We start from the raw sequence: 21568 nt of genomic DNA on the forward strand, positions 1-21568 counted from the left end.
ATTGCTATGATTCTTTGTATTTCTGTGGTATTGGTTGTAACTTCTCTCTTTTTGTTTTTCTTCTGATTTTATTGATTTGGGTCCTCTTTTTTTCTTGATGAGTCTGGCTAAAGGTTTATCAATTTTTTTTTTATCTTTTCAATGAATCAACTCTTCATTTCATTGACTTTTTCTTTTTTTTCCCCCCGCCTTGATTTCATTTATTTCTGCTCTGGTCTTTATAACTTCTTTCCTCCTACTAACTTTAGGTTTTGTTTATTTTTCACTCTCTAATTCTAGGTAAACAGATAGGTTGTTTATTTGAGATTTTTCTTATTTCCTGAAGTAGGCTTGTATTGCTATAAACTTTCCCCTTCGAACTGCTTTTGCTGCATCCCACAGATTTTGGATCACTGTGTTTCCATTTTCATTTGTCTCCAGGGTTTTAAAAAATTTCCTCTTTGATTTCTCTGGTGACCCTGTGGTTGTTTGGTAGCATACTATTTAGCCGCCATATGTTTGTGGTTTTTTTTTTTTTTTTTTTTTTTCTTGTAGTTGATTTCTAGTATTATAGCATCGTGGTTGGAAAAGATGCATGTTATGATTTCAATTTTCTTAAATTTACTGAGACTTGTTTTGTGGCCTAGCACATGATCTATTCTGGAGAATGTTCAATGTACACTTGAAAAGACTATATATTCTGCTGCTTTTTGACAGAATGTTCCATATGTATCTAGTAAGTCCATTTGGTCTAATGTGCCATTTAAGTCCAGTGTTTCCTTATGGATTTTCTGTCTGGATGATCTGTCCACTGATTAAGTGGGGCTGCACAAGGTGATCTGAAGACAGAGAGATGACCCCTGCAACTGCTGAGCTTAGGGAACCCAAATCCCTTAGTGATCAGTAAGCATGCCCCCCTTTTTCTCCAGAGGGAGACAGAGACATAATCCCAACCTACACCCATCTGATTCCAGATACATGCACTTCCTTCATTTTCCACTTCCTTCAAGTCTTAGCTCAAATGCACCATTTCAGAGAGAAGTCTTCTATGACTGCACTCTTTAGATATGCAATTTCCCAACCTTATTCCAAACAGCACTCATTATTCCTCTTCTTTTTTGGCCTAAGCAACAAGGTAGATATTGATGTCACTTACAGAACTAAGGAAGAGAGGAAAAAGCTGATTCATTTTGTGTATGATTTTATTTGAAGAAAATACAGAATTCTGATTTAACCCTGTTCAATATTTGTGGGACTGTTGTACAGGCAACTGAATGCACTAGTTTGGAGCTCAGTTAAGGACAGTCAAGTCTGGAAATACAGAACACATAGTGTAAATTTTACACTGTCCAAAGATAAAAATAGTTCTTGCCTTTACCATACAACTATTACTGTTCATTGGCTCTGTTCTTTACTTATATTCAGCCATGAAATTTCTTTCCTGCCCTCTCTAATTTGGGGTGGTATTTCTATTTTGTCCTATTGCTTAATTTAGTCAGATCATATCGTCTTATGAGTTATATGGGAGAGGTATGTACCAGCAGCTAACAGAAATTCGGCTACTTGAAAAGCACATGCCTAACTCCTTCTGCAGAAGTTAAAAAGTACTCACAGGTTAGTCACTCCTGTCTCAGACATTCAATACTGCTTAATGTCTTAATGAAAAATATCAACTCTCGACTCCCTGTCAGCTAAAAATAACGGTAGATTCATAGTCTCCTCTACCAACACTTTTCAAGGTTAACTCCATGAAAGAAGGAATAGCAATGGCTTGCTTAAGTCAAAATTTCAGGAGCATTTAGGGGAGAGAAGGGGAAGGTAAAGTGCTGAAAGAGGCACAAAACAGAGATGTTATTTATATCTTTACCCTGGCATTCTTTTCAAAATATGTAAAAAGAGTTTAAAATGATTTTGAATGAATTTCCAGTGTGCCCAACACTATTCTGGATGACAGAATTCAACAAAAAGTTGTTGGAAAATCTGCTCATTTGGAATCTTAGGGTTTATCCAAATGAATGTTGAAAATATGGAGTTTAAAATGAGTGGATCTAGATTCAAGGCTGGGTGACTTACTAGCTAAGTGACCTTAAGCCAACCATTTCACGCTCAAGCCCTGTTCTGCCTTCCTCGTGGGGATAATTTAAGGGTCAAATGAGATAATGTGTATGCAAATAACCCTATGCAAATATGTGATAATTATCTAAGAGGAAGATTCTTAGGTGGGGAATCTGTGTTAAAATCACCTGGGAAGCCCTCTCTCAGACTGCTGGCTTCCTTACTGGTAAAGCGGGATAATAACTAGTTTACCAATTTAAAAAGAATAAAAGATTCATGCATGCAAAGGCACTTAGCCTCATTCCCAGCACTTATTAGGTACTCAAAAATGTTTAGGCATAAATTTATCTATTTTTAAGAACTGCATAACAGCACACAGCCAAATATTTACCCCCTAAATGCATTTTTCACTGAACAGATTTAGAGTGTTGATAAGGAGCCCATTCTGACAAGAACATGAAAGTGAGCACTGGATGTAAGTTCAGTTTAACACTCTGCTTTTATTTCCATGTGATTAAACACTGTGAGATAAACAGTGAGGTCCCTTCTATTTCCTCACCTTCTCTCTGCTTTTTGCTTTTTCTAAAGGAGACTGATTTTCAAATTGATATAGTTTAAATCCTTTGCATGGTTCTTGTGTGTCCTTTAAAAAATTAACATGGTCCTTCAGGGATATTTTTAAGGATGTCAGCAGGCTGGTTACCAAGAAAAGAACATTGCTTTCACCACTGGTGCTATAAAGATTGATTTGACATCAGAAGTGAACTCCACGGAGAAAGAAAACAGTGCAATTCCTGGATATGTTTTCAGATGTTTCAGATAGTGAACAGGCAAACCAATGAGAAACTGTAGGAACTTTTAGTGAATGTGGATAGTAGTTAGACATTATGATTACAATATGGATTTTATTATCAAATTGCCTGGGTCTAAGTTCTGGCTCTATTACTTTCTGAATGTGTGAGCACAAGCAAGTTAAATATTTCTAAGCTGTTTTCTTTATCTATAATTGAAAATTAAAATGAAATATACCTCATATATTTATTTTTTAATGAAGTTTATTTTTTAATGAAGATTAAGAGAGATAATTCACATAACTGCTTAGAAAGCATGCAATAAAAGCAAGCAATGCTAATGATAAAGTGAATAGAAAGGGAGCAAACAATTTTTGATGTGGTTTAAACATTTAAAGCCAAATAAATCCAAACGATGTGTCATAACGTGATGATCTAATACCTATTACAGTTATGACGAGAGAAAAAATAACTCTGGGTGAGTATTTTATCAGAAACAAAAGGAAAAAATTGGCTATTATGAAAAGAGGTTTTGGCAATTAAAAAGAAAACATTTCCCTCCAATATACAGCAGATAGAGACTATCTGACATAAACTGTGCACAGTTCAGGAGACTATCCAAAGGAAGAAAGGAAGAAAGAGTGAGTAAGAGAGACGGGGGCCGGGGGGCGGGAGGGGGGGGGAAGGAAAGGAGAAAAGGAGAAAAAAGACAGGAAGGACTGATGAAAGAAACTGAAATCAAAGAAGTCCAGGGAAAGGCAAATGTCACCGCTGAGTTCTCCTGGCGCAGCAGGTTAAGGATTCAAAGCTTGAGTCGCTGTTATGGCCCAGGAACTTTCAAACCCCTCCCCAAAAAGTTATGATAGACGGGGTAGGGGTTTGCCAAAAGGGCAGACTAAAACAATGAAGATTATGAGGTCAGAAATGTGAAGGCTAAAAAGGACATATGGTGTAGTTCTATAATTCAAAGATCTGGATAAACCCTGGAACTTGAGAGAGATATTACAAGAAAACATGCCCATTCTGGGGTGGTATTCTTAGACCCAATTAGACATCAAGAGACTCATATAACAGGCTACATTTGGCATCAGATTAATTTAAAAGGACAAAAGGACAGGAAAAAGAGCATGTCAACAGCACGGTTACAGGCTTCTGCTTTCCCTTGGAGTGCTCGCAGCAGTCTCAGGGCCAGTCTTTGGACCCTCAAGTGATAGCTCTGATGTGAGATCCAATAGCCACCCTCACTAAGAAGCCATATCCCAAATAGAAGCCAATACCTCTTGTGATAATCTCAGCTTCTACATCCCTGTAAAGGACATGCCTGGTTATGATTTTTCTCACTCAGGGAAGCCCAAAGCTTCAGTCCTTCCAGTCTAGACTACACTTACCAATCAAATGTCATTTTATCATATTCTCATTTGATCACAGCAGTGTTACCTAGTAATGCAGCTGACATTCCACTTCATCAGACTTCCAGGGAACAGAGCTAAAAGCTGCTTAACCCAAGGCCAACTTCCCAGGTAAAAGAGAATGGCTTTTGTTGAAGCTTTACTCACATGAACAATGAATTTTTCAATTCCAGTGTTTCAATCCCCAAAATGGTACTAGCAAGAAACTAGAAATGTATTTGGACAAATCCATGAATTGGCTGGCTAGAACTGGCATCTTAGAAATAAGCTGGCCCGAAAAGTCTGTCTTCACAGAGAAAAGTGATTTCCTCTCAACATTGTAATTGCCGAGATCCCTATGAGGAATGCACTATTAGGAGAAATAGAGACCTACTTTTCTCTCCAGAAACTCCTGTCTGGATAGGTTCTTTGAGAGCTGGGATCAGAGAAGGGATAGCACTTCCCCAGGAGACTCCCCCTATGGACTTTACTTTTTCCACAGAGGTAAACATTTTTCAGTGCCTGGTGTTTTCGCATCAAAGCATACACACTAATACGCATTCTTGGACTGTGAACTACAGACTACCGGTTGTCAAAAAGCATCTAGGCAACAAAAGAAGGCAGAAATAAGTTGTGATGGATGTCCCTTGGGCATCCGTTTCACTATCTTGTTAACAATATCGTCAATTTTAAAGGGACAATTTTAAAAGGACAATAATGCTTATACCCATTAAACCCAGAGTTAACAAGGACATGGGGCCAGAGAAGAAATATTTGAGAAGCAGCTTGAGGATGCTCTCACACATCCTAAATATCAACAAATCTACATGGAAGTACTGGTTCATAACAGGAAGAATTTAATTAAAGACTAGAAATGTCAAGTCTAATTCTAAGATATAAACACACTCATTTGGAATGGTGTTTCTCACTTATCCTAACTGCAAAGATAACAACTTGGCTACCCCAAGTCTGTTAATGAAACCTAAATGATATCAGAGTTCCTGCTGTGGCTCAGCAGTAAAGAACCTGACTAGTATCCATGAGCATGCAGGTTCAATCTCTGGCCTTTTTCAGTGGGTTAAGAACCTGGCATTTGCCATGAGCTGTGGTGTAGGTCATGGACATGGATCAGATCTGGCATTACTGTGGCTGTGGCATAGGCTGGGGAGCTACGGCTCCAATTCAACCCCTAGTCTGGGAACTTCCATATGCTGCAGGTGTGGCCCTAAAAAAAGGCAAAATAAATAAATAAATAATATTGATAGTGGTTTTGGAAAATGACAAGTGTGTGCATGGCAAAATAATTTGCTATAGCTGCAACCATTAGGTACATAGTTGAGGTAACTTAAGGAAGGCTCATGAAAACACTAATTAAACTGACTGCAGAGTTTTAATTTTTTTTTTAATGGACACATCCATGGCATATGTAAATTCCTGGGCCAGGGACTGAAACTGAGCTGCAGCTGGCAAGCTATGCCACAGCTGTGGCAACACCAGATATTTTAACCCACTGTGTCACAGCTGGAACTTCAAGAGTTTTAATTTTTATTTCTTGTTTACCAGCAATCATTACACAGAAGTGATATGAAGCAAGTCAATGAACAGATTTGCAACCGTATACATGGTTGTAGTTAAACTGCATAATTGAGTGGATTCTAGAGTATTTAGCAATTCATAAAACCTATGTGCTAAGAGTCTAGAATGGGAGCCTGGTTATAGCCCAAAGCTGATTTCAATTAAGTACCTAACAAGTACTTAAGATTCTACTGGGATGAGCAAAAATTAACCTACTTGGGCAAACTGGCTTATGAGAATGGATAGAGATGTTCTTAAATATCTTACATTTGATCAGAGTCCATGTGTCCAACCATACATTGCTGCTATCCTGGAAGGAGACAGGAAGCTGTCACTTTCACCCTCTCTTCCCCACCCCCAATTTCTATCTAGTCTCTTTTAAAACCCTCACAGATGGGCTTACAGATGCCAGGCAGGAGCCTGGCAAACTATTAATATGAGGACACTGATCAGTCCAAGAAATAAGACTTAGTGATCTTGACATTGGGGGCTTGAAAAGAAATGGCCACCTTTCTAACAGGAGTTTCATAGAGAGGAAACAGAAGGAGACAGAGACAACAGGAAAGAAAGAATTAAAATGAATATCTGAAAGTTCTGAGCATGAGTCTCTAGAAAGGGCCCTCCAAGAACCAAATGCAATTGACCAAGGCACAGCATATCATGAAATTTCAGAACACAGTAAGAAAAGCAACCGGAAGAGCTTCCAAAGACAATGTGTCACATATAAAGAGAGAAGAAAAACATTTTTAGACATGAGACATTAGAAAATAAAAAAACCTATTTCACATACACCCTTCCCCCAGAAAGCTACTGGAGTATATGCTCCACCAATATGAAGCAACAAATCAAGAAAAAGGAAGGCACAGGGGCTGAGCCAAGCAAAGGAGACAGATGACAGACATTCCCAGGAAGAAGCTACAGCTGGGATGCACCAGAGTACAACCTGGTTGGGGCTGGAAGCAGGTCTCCAAAGAAAAGAATGGAACCGAGAATGTGATGTTTGACTATTTTGAGAAGAGTTTTAGAGTGATGTCAGAAAGTTTGCACCTGTGTTAGTGACTGGCTACTTGTAAAACATGACCAAGAAAGGCTGAGAGTCCACAACAGACAAAGAATCTACATAAATAACTCAGTAGAAAAACTGACAGAAGACTTGAATAGGCTTTACAAAAGAGGAAATCCAAACTAAAACTATAATGAGATGCCTTACAAAAGAGACAAACTAAGTGTTCATAAGGATGTGAAGCAATAGGAATTTCTTTTTTTGGTCTTTTGTCTTTTTAGGGCTGCACCCATGGCATTTGGAGGATCCCAAGCTAGGGGTCAAATTGGAGCTGTAGCCTCTGGCCTACGCCAGAGCCACAGCAACGCCAGATCTGAGCAGCATCTGCTACCTACACCACAGCTCAGGGCAACACCAGATCCTTAACCCACTGAGTGAGGCCAGGGATCGAACCCACATCCTCATGGTTCCTAGTCAGATTCGTTTCCGCTGCACCATGATGGGAACACCAGGAATTCTTATCCACCACTGGTCGGAGAGTAAAATGGCTATACCCCAAAAGAAATGGTTTGGCCTGATACACATTATACAGCAAATTCTATCATGAGGCACCAGGAGAAAGGTGTATGTATGTGCTTACTTATGCTGGAAATTATGTATTTATATTTGTGCAATACTTTAATTCTTAAAAATCTTCCTAAATTTAAGTAACACAGGGACAGGGATTTCCTCTTGTGCATAACACTGTGAACCTGATTAGCTATACAAGAAATATTGTAAACTCAAACTGAATTGGAAAATATTAATACAGTAATAGATAATTTAGCAGAAAAACATTTTTAAAAAGGACAGGAAGCAAAAGTTCATAGACCTATGAAAAATGTCCAATCACACTAATGATGAAAGAAATAAAAATTAAAAATTATAAAACAATAGTGAAATACTATTTTTGATATAGACAAATATTAAAATAATCCTAATACTCAAAGCTACAAAAACATAGTGAGAAAGATCCTCTCACAGACCACTTGTACAAGTGTAAGATGATACACAGAGGCATTAATTGTATGGTATTTCTGGAAATCAATCTGACATAGGTTGAGTCTTAAAAATACAGATATGTCTGACAGGAAAAAGTAGTGGAATTCCAGTTTTAAAGACTAAACCAAAATATAACTTAAAAAGGTGAGATAAAATTATTTATAAACTATTAATTATGGATTAATACAAAATATTAGCAACAACCAAATAAGCAATGGGGTAAGAGTTTAAATGTATTTTAGGACCTCTATAATATAGGTTGAATAGATATTAAAATGTGAGATTTTAAAAGAATTGATATCATCACAGAAAAATGTTAATAATGTTAAGTAAAAATGCTGGAATATAGAACTATAAAAAGTATGATTTCAATTCTTCTAAACATATATGTGCACATGTATATATATATATATGTCTATATACAATACATACACACATATGTAGAAGGTAAAATTGTTACAGCAGAACACACAGATTAGTTAGTATTCAAGAGACTATTGTAGTTTTTATCAAGGTTTGTTAAACTTTCTATACTTTAATATTTTTAAAAGAGTCATAATAATTATCTCCATTTATACTTACCAGATCAATATTTTGCATTATATCCTGAAATGAAGGATGAGTTCGAAATTGTTCAAAGAGATCGCGTTTGTAAAGCAGTGCATACACCAAGTTTGGATTGTGATGAAGAGAATTTGTCAGGCAGGAATTGATGATCTCTAACATCATTCGAATCACTTCTTCGATGACATTTAGGTCTTGTGCCTGATAAAGAAAGGAAATCCCTATAGTCAGTGTTTTTCTCCTTGTCACAGAATAAATTAGAATGAGGGCAACTGCTTTACAACTGTAACAGTATTGGAAAGACCACAGAAGACCCCTTAAGATTATTTTTGTCAAGAATTTCTAGAATTTTATCAGTTACTAAAGGATTTGAGTAAAAAATCTTTTGAATACTACAAAGCCACAGTCATCAAAACAGTGTGGTACTGGTATCAAAACAGACAGACAGACCAATGGAACAGAATAGAGAACCCAGAAAATAAACCCTGACACCTATGGTCAATTAATCTTTGACAAGGGAGGCAGGAACATCAAATGGGGAAAAAGAAAGTCTATTCAGCAAGCATTGCTGGGAAACCTGGACAGCTGCATGCAAAGCAATGAAACTAGAACACACCCTCACACCATGCACAAAAATAAACTCCAAATGGCTGAAAGACTTAAACATACGACAGGACACCATCAAACTCCTAGAAGAAAACATAGGCAAAACATTCTCTGACATCAACATCATGAATATTTTCTCAGGTCAGTCTCCCAAAGCAATAGAAATTAGAGCAAAAATAAACCCATGGGACCTAATCAAACTGAAAAGCTTTTGCACAGCAAAGGAAACCCAAAAGAAAACAAAAAAGACAACTTTCAGAATGGGAGAAAATAGTTTCAAATGATGCAACCGACAAGGGCTTAATCTCTAGAATATATAAACAACTTATACAATCCAACAGCAAAAAAGCCAATCAATCAACGGAAAAATGGGCAAAAGACCTGAATAGACATTTCTCCAAAGAAGATATACCGATGGCCAGTAAACACATGAAAAAATGCTCAACATCACTGATTATAAGAGAAATACAAATCAAAACTACCATGAGAGACCACCTCACACCAGTCAGAATGGCCATCATTAATAAATCCACAAATAACAAGTGCTGGAGGGGCTGTGGAGAAAAGGGAACCCTCCTGCACTGTTGGTGGGAATGTAAACTGGTACAGCCACTATGGAGAACAGTTTGGAAATACCTTAGAAATCTATACATAGAACTTCCATATGACCCCACAATCCCACTCTTGGGCATATATCCGGATAAAACTCTACTTAAAAGAGACACATGCATGTTCATTGCAGCACTATTCACAATAGCCAGAACATGGAAACAACCCAAATGTCCATCAACAGATGATTGGATTCAGAAGGTGTGGTATATATACACAATGGAATACTACTCAGCCATAAAAAAGGATGACATAATGCCATTTGCAGCAACCTGGATGGAACTAGAGACTCTCATACTGAGTGAAATGAGCCAGAAAGACAAAGACAAATACCATATGATATCACTTATAAGTGGAATCTAATATCCAGCACAAATGAACATCTCCTCAGAAAAGAAAATCATGGACTTGGAGAAAAGACTTGTGGCTGCCTGATGGGAGGGGGAGGGAGTGGGAGGGATCGGGAGCTTGGGCTTATCAGACACAACTTAGAATAGATTTACAAGGAGATCCTGCTGAGTAGCATTGAGAACTATGTCTAGATACTCATGTTGCAACAGAACAAAGAGTGGGGAAAAAAAAATGTAATTGTAATGTTTACATGTAAGGATAACTTGATTCCCTTGTACAGTGGGAAAAAAAAATTTAACAATGAAAAAATCTTTTGAACTTAGTATAGTGATACATATAAATTTCATGTAATAAATTATAGACTGGCCAATCTAGAAGGAGATTTAGAATTTATTCCGCCCTTCAATTAATAGAGCCTAATTTGTACTCTTATCACTTTATCGCCCTAAATCAATAGACTTGCACAATATAAAGTAGTGGCAGGGTCTTGCCAATTCTAAGAAAACTGTCTAATTCAGAATATAACCTTGTTTTTCTTCACTGTCATTCCAATGTTCAGATTTACAGACAGAAAGCCTATTACTTTGCTTCTGTTTCCTCAGAGTTAATGGTCTTTGGGATTCTGAACATGAAATCGTTGTAAGACAGCAAAACTCAAAGCAAGAACAATGGAAAGAGCAAAAATACAGGCGAATACCACACTCTCCTTCTCCTGATTTTCTAAATTATGTTTGACAGTTGAAGCCAAAATTATGCCGATGTCCGATGTGGATCTCAATGGAAGTAAAGGAACACCTGAGACAATTGTATTATAAACCAGGGAGAGCAAAGGGATTTAAAGAGGGGAAGGTTTCTACATCTCACCTGAATGGGGAAAATGTCAATGTTACTAGACTGTGGCAAGTTACACATGTAAAACATATGGAACAAATCTATACAAAGAGCTAGTGTACATAAAATACTACCAATACATAAAAACAAAACACTAAAAAAAATGTTCAGGTATCCACAGGAAGGCAGGAAAACAAGACAGACAGATGAGAAGGAAACAAGGAACAAACAGAAAAGAAGGTAAAATGGTAGACTTAAGCTCTAACATATCAATTATTACATTAATTGTAAATAGTCTAAATACAATAATTAAAACTCAAAGAATGACAGAGTGAATAAAAACCATATGCTCCAACTATATGCAGTCTATAAGAAACTTCATTCAAATGGAACTCATTTTAAGTAAAGTTAGATGGAAAGTAAAAGTACGGAAAAAATATATCATGCAATTATTAATCAAAAGAAAGCAGTAATGGCTATATTAATATCAGATAAAGTACACTTCACTTCAAAGACTGTATGGCCTACCAAATGAAAAATATTTACTATCTGGCTCCTTATAGAAAAGACCACCCTTGGTCTAACAGAGAAAAAGGTATACTTATTTCCATAAAATTTACCTCCACTTGTATTATTTTAAGCAGAATGCCCAGCTTTAATTTCATTAAAAATTTGAGACAAAAAAGCAAGTAAAAACAATCCATGTCCAAGAGACAAATAATCAGAAGATTTAGAGTTATATAGATACTGAAAATATCAAATAAGGAATTTGAAAGAACTATGATCTACAAAATCTACTATGAGTCTACAATATGTTGCACTGATGGGGAATTTTAGGAGAATTGAAAACTAAGAAAGTAAGAAATGGAAATGCTAGAATTAAAAAAGCTGGTAATAGAAGTGAAGAATGTCTAGACAGGTTCAACAGTAGACTTGAATCTTTTAGAGATAATGGCTGAGTATTTTCTTTTTTTCTTCAAATTATAGTTGATTTATGTGCCAACTTCTGCTGCATTTTCTTAAAACAACAAAAGAATCAAACAACAGATCCAAGAAGCTCAGAATAACCCCAAAGTATTCCCAAAGCACACACTTCCCTATAAAACAACAACAAAAACCAAACACCTAGATACATCATATTCAAACTACTGAAGACTAAAGAGAAGAAGAAAATCTTGAAGGCAGCTGAAGAGGAAAAAGAAAAAAAAAAAAGATTAAATACAGAGTCACAAAGCTAAGAGACGTGTCATGAGAAATTATGCAAGCCAATCTATTTGGAGTGGCATCATTAAAGTGTTGAAATAAGAGTCAAGCAAGAATTCTATAGCTAGAAAAATATCTTTCAAATAGGAAGGTGAAATAAAGACTTTTTCAGACTGAAAGAAGTTGAGATAATGTATTACTTGTGCAGTTGCACTGTAAAAAATGCTAAAGGAATTTCTTCAGACAAGAGGAATATGAAGCCAGACAGAGCGGTGGATATACACAAGGAAATAAAGGCATTTTTATTTGAAATCATTCTAAAAGTAAACTGCCATTCCTGTTGTGGCGCAGCAGAAACGAATCTGACTGGGAACCATGAGGTTGTGGGTTCAATCCCTGGCCTTGCTCAGTGGGTTAAGGATCTGGCGTTGCTGTGAGCTGCAGTGTAGGTCACAGACGCGGCTTGGATCTGGCGTTTCTGTGGCTGTGGCGTAGGCCAGCAGCTGTAGCTCTGATTCAATCCCTAGCCTGGGAACCTCCATAGGCTGTGAGTGCAGTCCTAAAAAGAAAAAAAAAAAAAAAAAAAAGAAAGAAAGAAAAAAAGAAAACTGATTTCAGAAGCAAAATAGCAGCAATGTACTATAGGTTTATAGTTCACATAAAATATGTAAAATTTATCACAACATTTTCCTACTAATGGGCATCCAATTTTGTTTCCTATTTCCATGAACAAGGCTGCAATAAGCATCCTGGTAGATTTGTTGTTATATATGGGCACTTTTGTTTCTCTGGGAGAGATTCCAGGAGAGGGACTGCTGAAAAGGTTGTATTTGTAATGTTAGCAGATGTTGCCAGACTTTGCTCAAGAAGCGATGGCAACATATTTACACTGACAATGTAGGAAAGCTCTAGCTTGCCCTCATTTTCTCCCAAGTATAATTGTTATTTTATTTTTACTTTTTAGGGCTGCATCTGTGGCATATGGAAGTTACCACATGAGGGTTCAAATTGAATCTGTAGCTGCTGGCCTATGCCACTGCCATGGCAATGCCAGATCTGAGCTGTTTCTGCAACCCACCCCACAACATGTGGCAACACTGGATCCTTAACCCACTGAGCAAGGCCAGGGATCAAATCCATATCCTCATGGATATCAGTTGGGTTCTTAACCTGCTGAGCCACAACAGGAACTCCCCAACTGTTCTTTTAATATTCACTGCCTGAAAGATTCATCAGTTTTTAACAGTTATGTCAAAATTTCCCATAACATCACCAGATCCTTAACCTGCTGAGCCATCAGGGAACTCCCACTTCCACTTATGTTATTATTGATATCTTTGGAATTTGTATCTATCATCTTATTTTATGACCTTATATCAGTTATCTACTGCTGTGTAACAAGCTACAGGCATATCTCATTTTATTGCACTTCACAGATACTGTGTTTTTTACAAATGAAGGTTTGTGGCCACCTTCTCTTATCAGATGATAGCAGTTTTTGGCAATATTTTAAAATTAAGGTATGTACATTTTTTTAGACATAATGTTATTGCACACAATTGACTTAGTGTAAATATAACTTTTATATGTAATGTGAAAGAAAAAATTTATGACTCACTTTATTGTGATATTCACTTTATTGTAGTGATTTGGAACCAAACTTGCAATATCTCTGAGGTATGCCTGTACTTCAAATCTTAGCAGCTTAGAAGAGCAGTGATCATTTGTTTGGCTAACAATTCGGGCTGGCCTTGGTGAGAACAGTTTGTCTCTGCTCCATGTGGCTTCACGGGGCTGCTTGACTGGGAGCTGGAGAAGCTATTTTTACGATAGCTTGCTATCATAAAATGGTGGGCAAGTTGGTGCTGGCTGTGAGCTGGGGGCACAGCTGGGGGTGGGGAATCTTCTTCATATGGACTCTTCTGGGCTCCATGAGCTTCCTCAGGGTGTGAAGGTTCCAAGAGATCTAATTTTGGAACTCACTTGGTGTCACTGCCACTTAAGAGTTACTACCAATGGTGCCACACATTATTTACTGAGGAGTGGCAAAGTTCTAATAAAAGCATGTGAGGCAGAATATATGAGACAAAAGATGGTGTTGCCATCATCTCTGGGATGGATAATCTGTCACATTTCTGTTTACCACCCTTTATAAATTTACCTCTTCCAAACCTGTCTTCCCTTTCTAGCCTCTCTTGAATTAATAAAGCTTTTTATTACCTTGGCTCCTCTTCTTCTCTGCTGGGTTACTGGCTAAAGACAGCATATTTCTATTCTCACAGAGGTAGCCCTTAGAAATTTAACATACATACCCAACTTTAAAAATACTGATATTTAAATAAGAAAGAAAGAAAGTAAAAAGGACATTCCCCTGTAGCACAGTGGCTTAAGAATCTGGTGTTGCTGCAGCTGTGGTGCAGGTTTGATCAGTGGCCCAGGAACTTCCACATGCCGCATGTGTAGCCAAAAAAATTAAAAATTAAAAATAAATAAAAATATAAAAATAAAAATGCTATTCCCCTCCTGAACAAGATCCAAGGAAGTTAACACACTTTCACTTCTCCTTGATTAGTAAGCCCCTGACTCCGTCCTCCCTTGCTTTTTTTTATAGTTGCCTAGGTTTTAAATTTCATCTTTAATAAAAGCCTATAAACTGTTTTCTTTAAAAGTCAACGGTTGTAATAACCTGTGTGGGAAAAAAGAATGGATAGATTCATATGTATGACTGATTCACTTTGCTGTACTCCTGAAACCAAGACACTATAAATCAACTATACTCTGATAAATTTTTTAAAAAGTCAAGGGATAACTAAATTTACATATGAATTTCAGCACATACCACTGTTTCTGGCATCCCATGCCTCTACATATTTACTTTTTCTTCTCTTTGAAGTACGTCCTTTAGTAGTGCTTTCAATGAAGTCTAAGGACAAGAAACTCTTTTAATCCTCGTGTGGCTGAAATATGTCTTTATTTTGCATTCACTCTTACATTTTATTTTATCTCAGTACAAACCCAAGCTGCAGCAGTGACAATACTGGATCCTTAACCCACTGTGCCACAAGGGAACTCCTACAGTTACTTTCTTCTACATTTTAAAGATACTTCTACATTTTAAAGAAAGTTCCCTTTCTCTTGCCATCTATTTTTGCCATTGAGACGTTTACTGTATATCTATTATTTCCCTGTAGATAATCTTTCTGATAGTTTTTAAGATTTACTTTCCATCTTTTAACACTCCGGAGTTTCACAATCATGTGCTTTAGGTGTTATCTTTATCCTGCTCCATATTCAGAGTGTACTTTTCATCTGACAACCAAGTCTCTTCTATAAAGATAATTTTGATAATTTTTTTCTCATTTTGTTCCAACTTACTAACTCTGCCTGTTTAGAATTTATTTTGTCTACTGAGCTTTCAGTTTTAATGACCATATTTTTCATTCTAAGCTTTCTAATTAAAATGTTCTGAGTCATGTTCTTGCTTCATTTCTCCCTGTTTTTATTTCATAATTATTTATTCTTCTTAATGAATATTATATCCCTAATTATATTCATAATATAATGAATATTATATTCATTTCTGAGGATACAAAAAATACTTAAAATAATTTTGAAATTATTCAGTTCATTTTTGGATCTCTTTGGACAAATTTACTGTAATCATGATCATGAATACGTTGGCTGTCTTTCTTAGCATTTAGCCAGATTTCAGTGGATTTTGGAATTTTGGTTATGTAGGTTCATCTAATGTGGCCCAATTCCCACCCCAACCCTCCCACAGGTCATGCAGTAGCTTCCTAGAGCCCCCTGAAACTAGGTCTCACTGTTGGTTATGCCAGGGCTGCTGCCCCGCAGTCACATTGAAGGTAGCATGGGCAGCGTCCATCACCAAGACACAGGGCTCAAAAGATCCCATTGCGAGGCTGGTTCTGTGTCCTCCCACCTCCCTAGACACAGAACTTAATAGTCATTATTACCAGTACCTCTATTCAGAATTCTTTCTTTCTTTCCTTCTTTCTTTCTCTCTCTCTCTCTCTTTTTTTCTTTTTAGGGCTGCACCTGTGGCATATGGAAGTACCCAGGCTAGGGGTTGAATCAGAGCTACAGCTGCTGGCCTAAACCACAGCTCATGGCAATGCCAGACCCCCAACCCATTGAGCGAGGTCAGGGATCCAACCTGCATCTTCATGGATACTAGTCATATTCGTTTCCACTATGCCACAATGAGAACTCCCCAGGATCTTTTACATAAGTGATCTCAATGAGTGATCTATTCTAGCTTTCAACTTCCAGCAGGGAACCTGGCACTAATGTGCTGCCTCTCATTGGGCACCTTTAGTGCTGTGCCTGCCCTGCAGCAGCTGTGCTCCCGGCCACTCCTGCCTCCTTCCAGACCTGGAGCTTGGCAGCTTCACTGCTTCAGACCTTGCTGTCTGCTTTGAAGGCTTTTTCTATTTCTAGCTGATCAAGAAGTAGCCATCTCAGGAGTTCCCATTGTGGCTCACTGGTAACGAACCTGGTAACCATGAGGATGCAGGTTCGATCCCTGGCCTTGCTCAGTGGGTTAAAGATTGGGCGTTGCCATGAACTGTCGTGTAGGTCACAGATGAGGCTTGGATCCCACGTTGCTGTGGCTGTGACATAGGCCAGCAGCTGTAGCTCCAGTTCAACCCTAGCCTGGGAACTTCCATATGCCGTGAGTGTGGGCCTAAAAAGCAAGAAAGAAAAAAAAGAAGTAGCTATCTCATTTGGGGGTGTGGCCACATGTTTTAAATGTTCTCCTGTTATGGAGATAGCTACTTCTGTTATGGAGATAGCTCATCTATTACTTTTGTGTTCTTGGAGCAAAGGGAAGAGGTTAACCTTCATACTGGAAACTGGCAACATAATCTGGACTAGAGTTCTCTCAATTGTATTTTTATCTCACATTGGTACTTGAATTAGAAGAGGAGGAAGAGACTCTGAGTTTCAAAATTCTTTCTCAAAGTCATGTAAAAGCAACCCAATAAGACAGTATGACCGCTTTATTAACACAAGTGAAAGTATTAGCTTTCTGCAGAATTTTATATTAAGTATTTCATACTCATGTTAAGTATAGGTCCTAATATATCAAACAAGTATCAAAAATGAATTACCCATTGATAGCTTACAATTTCTGCTTCCAAACATATTGATAGTTTATTTTTGATGTTTTAATAAGAAATCTGGTTCAACAAACAGGGTATTGTACCCCACCATTAAGTGAGCACCTGCTCACTTAAACCCAAACTAAACTATTGGCCATTTATTTTATTCCCAAGTCAGGTCAAGTATAAACTGCAAAGTTTACATCAATAAGCATACTCCATGTTAGTTTTCATTTTGCATTAATCGATCTGACTGAAGCTCCTTAGGAGTTATACCAACCCACTTACATTTAAAGGAAATACTGGGTATTTTACTTAACTTGAAAAAAAAAATTGTTTCTGCGATAAGTTCTAATTCGAATGCTATCTTTTAAGGATTATTTTCAGCTGAAGATTTATAAATTAAATGACAAGGACATGAGGTTTCTTGACATTACTCAAATTGACTGAAAATGTAATATGGAAAAATTACAGCAAAGATATTCTATATATCATATTTTGCCATATTGTCATTCATACTAGAAAGCATTTTGTACATTTTAATGTTATAAAACTATTATAAAATAAAAATGAGAAATTAAACATAATTTGGGAATTAAAAAAGTTTAAATTAGGAGTGGTTGATTACAATTTTCTGACATATATTTTGACATGTAACACTAAATAATTTAGGTTTATTGAAATATCAAGACCTCCTTTCTGAAGCTCCTGTCATGACTCAGCAGTCAAGGAATCTGACTAGTGGTTCAACCACTATGGAAAACAGTATGGAGGTATCTCAGAAAACTAAATACAGAACTACCATATGACCCAGCAATCCCACTCGTGGGCATATATCTGGACAAATCTTTCCTTGAAGAAGACACATGCACCCCAATCTTCATTGCAGCACTACTCACAACAGCCAGGACACTGGCTATCAATAGAGGAATGGATTAAGAAGATGTGGTACCTACACACAATGGAATACTACTCAGCCATAAAAAAGAACAAAATAAGGCCATTGGCAGCAACATGGATGGAACTAGAGACTCTCATACTAAGCGAAGTAAGTCAGAAAGAGAAGGACAAATACCATAATGATATCACATATCTGGAATCTAATATATGGCACAAGTGAACCTTTCCACAGAGAAGAAAATCATGGACTTGGAGAATAGACTTGTGGTTGCCAAGGGGGAGGGGAAGAGAGTGGGATAGATTCGGAATTTGAGGTTAATAGATGCAAACTATTGCATTTGGAGTGGCTGAGCAATGAGATCCTGCTGAATAGCACAGGGAACTATGTCTACTCACTTGTGATGGAACATGATGGAGGATAATATGAAAAAAAGAATGGGTATAAATGTATGACTGGGTCACTTTGCTGTACAGTAGAAACTGACAGAACACTGTAAACCAACTAAAATGGAAAAAATAAAAATCACTAAAAAAAAAAATCACACAGCAACCTTCAACTGATTAGTTTAGCTAAAAGAATACAAAAGATCACGCAACTTCTAGGAGGCCCTTTCCAAAAAAGAATGAAATATTTTGTTAATCCACTGAAAAATGACTGCCTCTTCTCTATAAATAAAATGTCTTTGCTTTAAAAAAAAAGTAATCTGACCAGTATCCGTGAGGATGCAAGTTTGATCCCTGGCCTTTCTCAGTGGGTTAAGGATTCGGCATTGACGTGAGCTGTGGTGTAGGTTGCAGACAAGGATTAGATCCTGTGTTGCTGTGGCTGTGGGACAGGCTGGCAGCTACAGCTCTGATTGGCCCCCTAGCCTGGGGACCTCCATATGCTGTGGGTGCAGCCCCAAAAAGACGGAGAAAAAAAAAAAAGACCTTCTTTCCAACCCTAGCCCAACTACCCTGTTTATGAGATAAGGTCAGTTTCCTTCCTGGTTATTCACAGGGCTGAAATTCAACATATTTAACAATTACTAGGCCAAAATATTTAACAACTGCTAGACCTACTGGATGTGGGTTATACAGGACCAAGTAGTCCTATCAGCTTGTACTTGCTGGAGGCCAGTCACATTTATTCCCATAAGTACTTTCACAGTGATTATTTCTTGACAACAACATGATGTTTCCTCGAATTGAGGTTTCTGTATTAATTTCTGCATATATTATTTTACTCAATTTAACAATTTTCTAGCTTAATACTGAGGAACCCAGTTATTTTCTGATCCAGTTAGAAAGCTTAGAACTTGATCAGAGAATTACAAAATTAAAAAACATGCTCAGAAGTTAATCAAGACACTCCTGACACTCCCCTTAAGGCCTCAAATCCTTTCTATACCATTTACTTCAAGTGAACAACCAACTTATCTTTGAGGGTAGAAGATATTTGAGAGAATCCCGGTTCATTCTTTTTTTGTAGTTACAGAAAGCTGGTACGGTTCAGCAGAAGTCCATTATTTAGTACGTCTGCTCATTGGCCTTTGTTCTACGCCGCTGTCAGAGCTACCACCTTCCCAAGCCCATCAGCAACTCCAACTGTCCCTCAGTATTAACTGGTTTAAAGCCTTATTCTATTCACATTCTGTTAGATGCCCACCATTTGGACTGTTCTGATAACAGATGTAATTAATTCTGTAGATTTAATTATCTTGATAAGATACATAAGTACATAAATGTACTTTTCCATAGCTTTTTAAAAAAACAATCCTTGTCTTGTTTATTTATTTATTTTTTCTTTTTTAACAGCCCCGTACAGCATAGGGAGTACCCTATTCCACAGCTGTGGCAACCTAGACAAGGCTGGATCCTAAACCCACTGTGCCAGGCCAGGGATTGAACCGGCAACCCAGAGCTCTAGAGATGCCACCAACGCCTCTGCACCACAGCAGTAACTCCCATGAATGTACGTTTTTAGAATCCCAGCAACTAATTCATTTCTTTTTTAAGGAGGGGTTCTCTACTAACCACTACTGTATCATTCTTTAAGGAACCGCCAACATTACTGCTGTGGACGTTGTTTCCTAGAAACCCTGCTCTTGCGAATCCTTCCATTTCTGTTGGGCGATCAACTGCACCAAGCAGGTCATGAAATAAATCATGAGCCAGGGGGTAAGCTTTGTACCAGGAGATTCTGATTCACTCAAAATAAAATATCAAATTTTGCTTAGTTTTAATTTCTAAAGAAAACTATCCCAGTAATTATAATTTACGATTTATCTTGAATCTTCAAGTTGCTACTATGACTAGATTTTAGTGTGGGTTCCTACTATGTATGGCAACCAACAAATGAAATCCTTTATGCTCTATTTTAAAAAAGCATTATTGGGTAATCATCATCACCGGTGAAAGGATGAAAAATCAGCATGAATTTGATAATGGGGTTTCTTTAAAATCACAAAATCATCTAAATCTCAGTAAACAGAACTAAAAGCTTACGTGATCTATATTTGGGTGAAATACAGTACCTTAATGTTTAAAGTCATGAATAGTATGAGTGATAGTATAGTTTCATATGCTTATAAGTATTGAGAATTTTTATATGTGTTTGAACTACCTACTCAGACATTTTATCCTTTATTTTCTATTGGGTTATCAGTATTTTTCTTATTGTGGCTCTGGTTCCTGCTATGGCACAGGTTTAAGCCCTGGCCTGGGAACTGCAGGCGTGGCTCAAAAAAAAAAAAAAAAAAAAAAAAGAAAGAAAACAAGTACACACTTAAAAACATAAAATGAAATTATAACATCATCTAAATCTCAGTAGTTAAACAGATCTAAAAGGTTTCTAATTTAATCATTATTTCAGTGTCAGAATTCAAATGAGGAGTTCCCATCGCAGCTTAGTAGGAATGAACCTGACTAGTATCCATGAGGACACAGGTTCAATACCTGGCCCTGCTCAGTGGGTTAAGGATCCCACAACTTTGTGGTGAGGTATGGTGTAGGTCACAGATGCGGCTCAGATCTGGCGTTGCTGTGGCTGTGGTGTAGGCTGGTGGCTACGACTCTGATTTGACCTCTAGCCTGGGAACCTCCATATGCCACAGGTGCGGCCTAGAACAGAAAAAAAAAAAAAAAAAAAGAATTTCAAATGATATTAAAAAAGGTTCTTATTTGATTTTTTTTTTCATGAAGGTTAAATGAGATAGGATTTATAAGGCCCTTAAAACAGAGTGTAACACATACTAAGTGCCATGCGACTGTTTTTTAAAATAAAAATAAATTCATTAAAGTATTTTAAGGAGAAAAATCATTTTAATTTTAGACATTATTGCAAAAAGAACATAAAGATACTGCTTTTCTAACATAAAGATAAATTAGTTCAATTATTATAACTACAAAGAATCACACCTCTTAGTTTTATTAATTCACAAAACTGGTCAATTAGGGAAGTGTATGGCAAAAACTGACTTACATTTATGCAATAAGGTTTTCAAAAAAAGACTTGTTTTTAGAAACTAACCAGAATTAGCTCTGTCAGAAATAAAATCGGATGGC

At 37.2% G+C, this 21568-nt stretch overlaps 1 protein-coding gene across 7 annotated transcripts in view; it reads right to left on the reverse strand.

The window, feature by feature from the left end:
• The window catches only part of DYM (dymeclin), a 381717-nt gene that overhangs the window by 74303 nt on the left and 285846 nt on the right, over positions 1-21568 (reverse strand). For 4 of the 7 annotated variants that reach the window (XM_021092922.2, XM_021092897.2, XM_084965391.1 and 1 more), the window contains one exon: positions 8415-8597. The exons of the other annotated variants lie outside the window; for them this stretch is intronic. In XM_021092922.2, coding sequence (XP_020948581.1) covers positions 8415-8597 — 183 coding nt within the window. The remainder of the gene's footprint in view (positions 1-8414; positions 8598-21568) is intronic. 7 annotated transcript variants of the gene reach the window in all.

This window comes from Sus scrofa, chromosome 1 (genome assembly GCF_054392235.1).
Source record: "Sus scrofa isolate SSC_HxYL_T2T_F1_AM1 chromosome 1, Sscrofa_HxYL_maternal_Yorkshire_Landrace_v2.0, whole genome shotgun sequence".
NCBI lineage: Eukaryota > Metazoa > Chordata > Mammalia > Artiodactyla > Suidae > Sus > Sus scrofa.